The sequence below is a fragment of the Lactuca serriola genome, chromosome 6 (assembly GCF_051521515.1).
Source record: "Lactuca serriola cultivar US96UC23 chromosome 6, Lser_US96UC23_V15, whole genome shotgun sequence".
NCBI lineage: Eukaryota > Viridiplantae > Streptophyta > Magnoliopsida > Asterales > Asteraceae > Lactuca > Lactuca serriola.
The window spans coordinates 13,903,281-13,913,232 of record NC_136413.1 but is presented as its reverse complement, the minus strand read 5'-3'; the positions used below and the strand labels follow the sequence as shown (position 1 = coordinate 13,913,232).

Below are 9,952 nucleotides of genomic sequence, written 5' to 3'. Positions count from 1 at the left end.
TGTTGATTTTTGGAAAGTAGGAGTTATGAAGTGGATTGAAACATAAGGGGTAAAAGTGTTAATTCCATATTCCTCTGACACACACGCTTACATATACTACAGCACTCACATGACTACTCTGTTTCTTCAACCACATATACGAAACAACCAGACAAACCCTAGCAAGTACCATTTTACATATTTCATCCTGTGCATTTAATAAATTATATATATATTAAATATATTTTTAATATTCATCGGATAAATTTCCAAATGAACTGTTAAAAAGTTAATACAGTATATGCTCTTCTCTCTCAAGAGTAAAAAGAGAAAAAGCTTTACTTACTCTCTGATTCTGTACTTCATCGCCATTAAACAAACACCTTAAACCCACCATCTCTCTCCTTCTTCTTCCTCCTTTTTAACTTCCTTCTTTTTACCATCATCACTTTGTATTCTGGCTCTCCCAACTATGGAAGCTTTCAGCTTGCTAAGGTACTGGAGGAGTAATGGCGGTGATGGAAGCGCCAATGCTAACGTAAAAACTTCCGCTGCTTCACCCACCGCCACCACCATTGTTACAGCAGTCAGCACCCAAACCTCCGACACGGGAGACGACGAAGACGACGAGAATGATCACGGACCGTTTTTTGACTTGGAGTTCAGTTTACCGGTGGAAGGAGGAGATGATGAGGATACGAAAGACGGTGGCACTGGAAACGATGTCGATTATGGCGAGGAAGAGGAGGATGAAGAAGATGAAGAGGAATCAGATGAGAGGGAGTTGAAGTTCACGCTTTTGTCTGGTTCCAGTGGCGATAGTACGAATGATGCGAATGTTTCGGTTTCCCCCTCCGATGAGTTGTTTTTCAACGGCGGTTTCGTTCCTGTTGACCAGACGACGGAGACTAATTTAAAGCCACCGCAGCTTCGTGTTTCGTTGATGAAATCGGCGACGAAGCTTCGAGTTATGATGTTGAAGTTTAAGAAATCGAATGTGAAATGGAGTGAAAGTTCGGAGGCGAACGCATCTGGTTGTTCGAATTCCAAGGAAGAAAAACAGACAACAGATCAAACCGGAGAAGATGAAGTTTCCGGCAAGTCGATGACGGTGAAATTTAAAGTGGAAGAAGTTCCGATTGTGTCATTGTTCAAGAGACATAACAGTTCAAAGGCTCCAAAAAAGCGACAAAACGACGACGTGGTTTCTGAGGAGAAGAAATTTTCAAAGGAATCGATGCAGAAGTATCTGAGAAAAGTGAAGCCTCTATACGTTCGTGTTTCGAAAAAATACGGCGAGAAGTTGAAGTTTTCCGGCCAACTAAACTTACCACGGGCAACCAAGTCGAGTATGGTAGCATCGCCGGCGTCGGAAGAACAAAAACAGTCTCCTAAGAGAGAAAAGGAATCGATTCCAGAAGTTTCGGAACCACCGCTTCTGATGAGCAACACCAAAGGACTGAAACAAGGCAACTTACCGGCCGGACTTCGCGTTGTTTGCAAGCATTTAGGAAAGAGCCGGTCCGCTTCTACGGCGGTGGTCGCCGCCGCACCTCCAGGAACAGTATCGTCAAAACGTCGCGACGATTCGTTACTACAACAACAGGATGGGATACAGAGCGCCATTTTACACTGCAAGAGATCATTCAAAGCGTCCAGAGGTAACAAAATCAATCAAATTTCATTTTAATCACGATTTTTCAACAATTGATATACTTCAATAATACTCCAAACATCTCAAAGTTATCAAAATTCGTTGAAAAAATTACAGATTCAGGGTCGGATTGTTCATCAAGTTTATCAAGATCAGGCAGCGATCCGGCGGCGGCGTACGTTAAAAGCGCAAACAGTTCGTCGTCCGATGCGGCGGAATGTAAGGAGACGGTGGAAATCAACGACAACAAAAGCAAATGAGATAAATGATCATAGTCAAAAAGCGGGAAAATCGTATGGATTTTTCAGGTTTTGATGTTGATTGTGATAAAAACGAGGAAGAATTGAAATGAGTTTGCAATAATCAATCGAGTAGAGAGAGGCCATAGTTGGTAAATTATGTAGTCAATGGAATGCCCCCACAGTAGTAAATTAGACATTAATGGAGTCCTGTAAAGCTTCTGTAACATCGTATAATAACTTATTATTTATTAATATTATTATATTTATTATTCTTATCAAATTTATTGTTTGTTAATTCACATCATTTTCTTTTTTTAAAAAAAACATGTTTTTGATATATAATTAATAAAATGAATTTGTCATTTGGATAAATATTCAAGATTGCTTCATGATAAGAAATAAATAAATATTCAAGATTGCTTCTTGATAAGAAATAAATAAAAACTGTAAATGGAATCGAAATTATTAAATCAAATTAATGATTTATAGAAAGGTAAAAGTAAATACAACAACAAGAAAGTCGCATTATTCTTTTATTATAACATATAATAATAAATGTTTTGGTTTTAAGATCTATTCTGCATGTGATGATTCTTCCTCGAGCTTTTATCAATTTGCCATGATTCGTTTTAAACTTTTAACGACTAATAAAGAAATATTATATTTTCTTTATAAAACATATTTTAATGCATTTTTTAGATTCTTATCAAACAGATTGGTAGAATATTTGTTGCGATATCTTTTTATTTTAAATTAAATATCTGGTTATTTATTGCTGCCTCGTTGTAAAAGCTTATTGTTGTTGTTTTGGACTTTTTTATAAATTTAAATACTTATTTTGATAGTCAAGGTATCTTTTTTTTCTTCGGATCAAAACTTACCTTAAAAAATATTATTATTTGAATTAATTAAAACAAAAATTATAATCTTTTTCTTTGAATGAAAAATCTAATATATTCTTTTTTATATAATAAATATCTCGGATTTTATATTAGAAGTGAGTACAATATTTTTTTTAATGTTTTACAAAACATGTAGTTAAAAAAATATGTTAAGCTAATAAAAAATTTATTTAGTAAACAGATTTAAGAAAACGATGTCACAAAATTTATCTGTTCCGTATAAATAGGTAAATTGAATTTTAAATTCTACTGTAAAAGGTTATCTTATTGATTATCCAGAAAAGAAATAATTCTATCCATTATTATTTGGCATGAGAAATAATGATCTTTATTAAATCATAAACATAGCAATATAGGATTGTACTTTCTGGACATTGAATTGTATTGTCTCTTTATTAAAGGATAATGTTTGGGAGCGAAAGAAAGTGGTTTTTTTTGGGGGAAGAAAGAGGTCAAAGATGGGGAAAGTGTGCCAAAGTGGTCAACTCAGCTTAACCTTGTGAATGTGGGGCTTAATCACTGTTAGAAAAAGACGTTTACGCTTTTTTCTCCTTTTAACGTCTTAATTATCAAAATACAAAGCTTTTAAAGTTTTATTTCTAGTTATTCACAAAAAAAAAAAAAAAAAATTAAAAAAATGTAACTTTCATATTATTATATAATCATAATTTTTCGAATTTTTAAAAAATACCAACAATACATCTTCATTAATAATCAAATCCAACCCAACTATTTATTAAAAAATTATTTTCTCTTGTCTTTTTACATATATATATATATATATATATATATATATATATATATATATATATATATATATATATATATAACCAACTAATCTTAAATTTTTACACTATTAACAACTTTATCTAACAAACTCAATCCAATATTTTATATAAAAAATATATTAGAAAAAATATCAATAGTGATATGGTTTTGTAGGTAATTATTTTCTGCATATTTTAATATATTTTATTTATTTAACTTACAAATATATCATTTAGTTATTGATAATGTAAATATATTAAAAACCTAAATTAAAAGAAAATTTGAGAAGTGAAAAAGCCCAACTATATGTTTGGTGGACCACACCCGTTGATGGGATTTTGTTATTTTTTAATTATTTTTAATTGTTTTGCACAACCAACCACACGTTTTAGTTTCCAACTAGGATTTTACTTTGTATTCGAGAAGCACAAGAAAGTAAGTTGTTATATTTTGAACAAAAACTTAGGAAGACTTAAGTTGAAAAACCACAACAGTGAATGGTCAAAGTCATGCCAAACAGAGATAACCAAAACTGTATTATATGCAAAACGTATATGAATATAAGTAAGTAAGATTCAAATAATTAGAAAACGTATTGCATGTGACCCGACTCATACATAGGAAACATACATAAAAATAAGCATTGGAGCGTAAAAAAATTACAAAGAAATGTAGACGAACTCGAATTTATACCAAAACATATATATAAAAAAACAAATAATTTTTTAAACTAACGAATTAAAGTTCTAAATTTACGTTGAAACGTTGACCACCTCTAATTTAAACCGATGTATACGAAAGGTTAGAAAATTAGAGGAGTGGTAATCGTAGGTAAATCAGATTGTATATATTACGATGGATAAAACAAAAGTTAAGAAAATAGAATGGGTGAAATTGATATTTTTTAAAGTTTAAGCACAGACGTGAATATAACATTTTAAAAAATAAAGGGTTGAAAATGACATTTTACAAAGTATAAGGATAATAGCAAACTTAGTAAGACTTAAATTGCAAAAAGTTAAAAATTGTAGGTGTTGGTGATTAAATAAAAGAGAAGGGGCAATTATAAACAAAGAGTGAAAATGATAGGGGTGAAATGAACTATAAGAAAAATGTAAGGGAGAAAATGGTTAACTCACATTCGTTTTTAGAAGATGTATAATATAATATATATATCTTTACTGACCTTGTTGATGTGTCGCTTAACATATAAGTTCTTTCTATTTCAGGATGTTGCGAGGAAGAAGCATTTGTGGAAGATGCATTCGAATATGTTTCCGAATTGTTCTTCTTTCTTTGAGGAGGTGAGGCAACAATAGGTGGACTATGTTGTCGTGGGGGAGACTCTTCATGGGTAAGAGTCCAATTGACGTAGCGAATATAAAATGGAAACATAAGCTTTGTTGCGTTTGCCACGACAGAAATATGTTGGTCGTTAGGCTGCAAAAATCATATTCTTAGTTTAACATGAAAAAACATTGGAATTTCTAATTATATATAATCCTTAATATAATATAAAAGGCATACCACAGACACATTGATTATTCAACGATATTGAACCCAAGATAACAGTGTTTTACTTCTCCACGACCTCATCTGTAACAATTATGTCGGCATCCGTATATAATATTGGGCTGCCTTTAGGAACGTCTCCAAAATCCATATCTATGGAAAAAAGGTAAGTATCATGCTATTATAGTATAAAAATGAAAGTACACGGTATTATATACTACAAACCGAAGTACAATGTCATTATCGTATCAAACACGAAAGTATGATAACTATTTAAATGCATTCGAAACTAACCTTAAACGGAAGCATAAAACTGGCAACGGTATACTTGTGTACTTTCTTGGATTCAGGATTGGCCTGCTTGAATATTCTAAAATTTTCTATTTTCTCAAACATTCAACGCATCAACCTCGAAGTATAGGTCCAAAAATATGTACCCAATGCAAACTTGCAATTTCAATTTATTTATTACAATTAGGTATTATTGTATTTATACATAATCTTTAAATGTAATACATGTTCCAATCATCTATATTATTAGCAAGCTTGTATACTGCCTCGGGAATGCCCGTTTTAACGTCCCGTCCGTGGAGACCTTTCAACATAAAAACAAGTTGGATAAGCATTACAACATCTTCATCCTGAAGTGACAAATAATTCAGAGACATAATGTATTCTTCTAAATCTTTCAGCCGCAAATGTACATCAGAAATGTTTGGGAATAACCGAGCACGAAGATTTGAATTTGACCGGACTTTTTCATCATGGAGTAAATCCACATAAGGACCAACTCCTAAACTACAAATCAAAATATATTTAGTTTCACCAAAATCCAACTACATCCCCTGTATCTCAAAAAGAAACCTCCCCATTTCAAACACTTGTTGAGACCTTACTTCATGCAACATCATCAAATGCACAAGTAAGAGGTCACCATGGGGGACATGCATTCCTAAGAGTCTTCCAAATGCTGAAGCTTCAAATAATACTCGTTGCGATTGTGTTAAATAGTCTTCAATGATCGTACGCATCACACCTTTTGATGTTAAATCTGTTTTTTTGATTGAGATCATCGTGCTACATACCATATACATTTAATTTCATATAAAATGTTAGTAATTGAAAATAAAAAACAAGGTTTCAAAATTACTTTTCTAATTCGGTTTATGAAATAAATAGCAATGTACTTTTTATAGAAAAATAGTTGATATCAAATGGCAGAAAAAGAGGGGGGGGAAGGCATTTAAGGTCATTCCGTGGAGGCTAGAGGTCATTCCGCAGAGACCCCTCTGCGAAGTGACCTACACCTCTGCGGAGACACCTTTTTCGCTTTTTTATTCATTCCGCGGAAGCAACTCATCAATCCGTGGAGATCTCTCTGCAGAGTGACCTTGTAGCACTTGGTTCCCGGTATGTATTTCTTGTAATTTAAAATTCTTTGTAACACCGAAAATTTCAAACAAAATTTTCATTTTAAAATAATCGTTTAATTCTTAGAAACACTTGTTTAAATTCTCATTCATAATCGAATTACAAAACATGACTCCATTTTCACTTGTGTAGAAAACCAGGATCCTCAAAACATGACTCTTTCTCTGGTGTGTACAATCAAGCCGGTGCCGTCCCGTGATCCAGAAAGAAACCTGCAACACAACATAAAACAAAACACTGTAAGCACGAAGCTTAGTGAGTTCCCCAAAATACCACACATAACACATATTAGCCACTCGAGGCTATAACTCTATGGGTCCGTGGACCCTGCTCTGTGAACCCTCTGGTTCTAACTCTGTGAACCTTCCGGTTCTAACTCTAGGAACCCTCCGGTCCAACTCTGGAAACATGCACAACATAAATCACATAGAAATAATGCAGTACAACACATATCATACATAGCATACAAATACTCTGTCACATAACTCTGGTTACCTACTCAAGGTAAAGTATAGTGAGAAGACTCACTTGGCAAGCAGAAAGCAGATATCCCCACACTTGAATCTCGAACTCGCCACCGCCTAATACATAAGGCATATACTCTCATGAATATAACTCTCGAGACTAGAATCAACCCTCTCTTAGCACCCTCTTAAGGGTAAAAGACTATTTTACCCCTCTCTTGGCCCAAAGGCCACATCGCTGACCAAGCCCTAAAAGTCAACGGTCAACTCATGGTCAAAGTCCTTAGTCAAAGTCAACCCTCCTGGTTGACCCTGCTTGCCAAGTCAACCCGTCGACTCGTCGAGTCCCCATGCTCAGAACTTCCCCATGCCGCGACTCAACTCGCCGAGTCACCCCGAGACTCGCCGAGTTCCACAACTCTGAGTCCACTCGCACACAACTCACCGAGTCATCCCTTGACTCGCCGATTCTCGACTCAACCAGAAAATATTGGGACTCTTCGAAAAGACTCGCCGAGTCCAACAACAGACTCGCCGAGTCTAAGGCTATCTTCAACCTACTCGCCGAGTTGTTCATACAACTCGCCGAGTTACAGGCCATCTTCATCCAACTCGTCGAGTCCACCCATGTGACTCGCCGAGTATCACCGGTCTGAACCCATACAGAAGCATTCCAGGCCATGCAATTGATAGATCTAGCCTCCTACAACTCATCCATCACGTAAAGTGGCAAACTTTACGTGAATCCAAAGAGATCTATGCAATTTCACATTAGGGCTAAGGTTTGGGACAAAATAGCTCCATCAACCACTCACAAACGGGGACTTTCATGCATTCCAACCCTTCTCCATTCCAGATCTGAGGTAGCAACCTCAGATCTAACCTCTAAACTCCAATACATCCAAAGATATGATCTCTAATACCCCCAAAATGATGCATCTAGGAAATAGAAGCTCAAAAACGAGATATTACCTCAGAAGAACGCCCCAACTGCGATGAAACTCAATTCCAAGCAAAGCCCCTTGCTCCAAGCCTCTTTTTCTCTAAGATCTCTTCAACAACCACCTCTCCAAGCTCCAATTTGCTCAACAATGGGGTTCCTCCACGAAATTAGGTTTTCTGGGACTCAAGGGGTATTAAAGAGGCTGGGAAGGAAACATAATGTTCTTTATATAGGGCTCAACCCCGAGAATTAGGGTTTTCTCCACTCAGCGCCTACTCGCCAAGTCCATCTCATTGACTCGCCGAGTCGGCTACCTAACACGCGACTAAATCGCGACTCTACTCACCGAGTCCATCCATTGACTCGTCGAGTCACTCTTTCCCAATTTACTCTTTTAGCCCTTCAACTCTACTCTTGATATTTCGGGATGTTACATTCTTAATTCTTGAATTTTTGCCTTGGACTCGGCGAGTCGGTCCACCGACTCGCCGAGTAGGAGCGAGATGAGATGCGGGGTCCGAGCCTTGGACTCGGCGAGTCGGTCTTTCGACTCGGCGAGTAAGCCCTGTTTGGGAAAAAACCCTAACCCGAGTATTGTCACCCTATTTAAGCACATTAACTCGGCCCCTTGTCCTTAACACTTCCAGAGAGTTGTAGTGAGAGTCCCTAGTCCCCCATATTGTGCTTGTGAGTGAGTTCTTGCTTGGTGAAGGGAATTGGAGCTTAGAAGAAGAAAAGAAGAGATTGAAGAGTGCAAGAGAGGGATTAGAGCTTCCATTCGGGTAGTAAAGCCTCTACCTTGATCTTTAGTTCATTAGATCCCATTTTGTCCCAATTTGGTGGTTTTCAAGCCCTAAAACACCAAACTCCATGTGTTTGTGCTTAATGATCCGAAAGGACTTCAGATCTAGACCTTATGGACATGTTAGAAGCATAAAGTTGTTGTAGTTGAAGTGATTGAGGACCCCATGGAGTGCATGACCTCTTAAAGAGCTTGGAATCGTGAGTCGGTCCTATCGTCCTGAGTAGTGAGTTAAGGACGACTCGGTGAGTGGGAAGAAGGGACTTGTAGAGTGGGACCGGGTTAGTGGGAGAAGGACTCGGTCAGTCGGTGCCATGACTCGGCGAGTCAAGTCAACTGGAAGTTGACCTTGGACCAAGGGTGGGTCAGTCATCTGACCTAAGGGTATGTATGAGAGGCTAATCTATGTTTATGATTTATAGCCGGAGGATTTCCGATTCAGCAGTCAGGCGCTTAGCAAACAGACATCAGCAGCTACTTTCGAGGTGAGTTACCATGCAGTAGCGGTGGGTCTACGGCCACAATGTCGGCCCACCAGTAGGAGTTGTATGATAGATGATTGTCTCTGTGATATTCATCTAGGGTTGCTACTACCTGTGTTATGTTTATGTGCTAGTATGATATGATGCTATGTGATATGTGTTACGTGGTAGCAGTAGGGGGTGGAATAGTCCCTAGTATTCGGTCGTAAGGACTGAAGGGGAGGCCAGCACCCAGATATGCTAAGCAGTATCCGGTCGTAAGGGCCAAAGGGGAGACTAGCACCCAGATATGCTAGTCAATATCCGGTCGTGAGGACCGAAGGGGAGGCCAGCACCCAGATATGCTAGGCAGTATCCGGTTGAGAGGAACGAAGGGATAGGTCGGGCACCCAGATATGCCCGACAGTATATGTGTGTTTTGTGATTATATGGTATGTGGTACAGTGGGGGAACTCACTAAGCTTCGTGCTTACAGTTTCAGTTTTGGTTTCAGGTACCTCTTCTTCGAAGGGGAAGGAGCTGGCACGGTAGCGGCCCATCACACGCATGCCTTGTATTTCGCACTATGAGATCCTCCTGGGAATTTGTACTCTGACATTATTATGTTTTATAAAATGTTTTTCAAGACATGCGATAACTTTTATGAAATGATATGATTGGTGAACGTTTTAATTCTAATGTATGCTAAGTATATGTTTTAAAAAAAATGAAATTTTTGGCTCGTATTTTTAGGACGTTACAAGTTGGTATCAGAGCCCTGGTTTGAGGGATTC

The 9,952-nt window shown here is 37.2% G+C and overlaps 1 protein-coding gene across 1 annotated transcript; it reads left to right on the top strand.

Annotated features, from left to right (window-relative positions):
* The first annotated feature begins 246 nt into the window (after positions 1-246).
* Positions 247-2,155, top strand: LOC145058357 (putative membrane-associated kinase regulator 2). Its single transcript, XM_079006275.1, has 2 exons — positions 247-1,640; positions 1,751-2,155. Exons 1-2 carry the CDS (start codon positions 452-454, stop codon positions 1,891-1,893), a joined length of 1,332 nt encoding a protein of 443 aa, XP_078862401.1. The 5' UTR covers positions 247-451; the 3' UTR covers positions 1,894-2,155.
* Positions 2,156-9,952: the final 7,797 nt, after the last annotated feature.

Excerpts from the sequence above, each read along its gene's own strand:
- LOC145058357 (XM_079006275.1), top strand. The coding sequence starts at position 452 with ATGGAAGCTTTCAGCTTGCTAAGGTACTGGAGGAGTAATGGCGGTGAT. Across the intron at positions 1,641-1,750 it reads ATCATTCAAAGCGTCCAGAG|ATTCAGGGTCGGATTGTTCA; the intron begins GTAACAAAATCA and ends AAAAAATTACAG.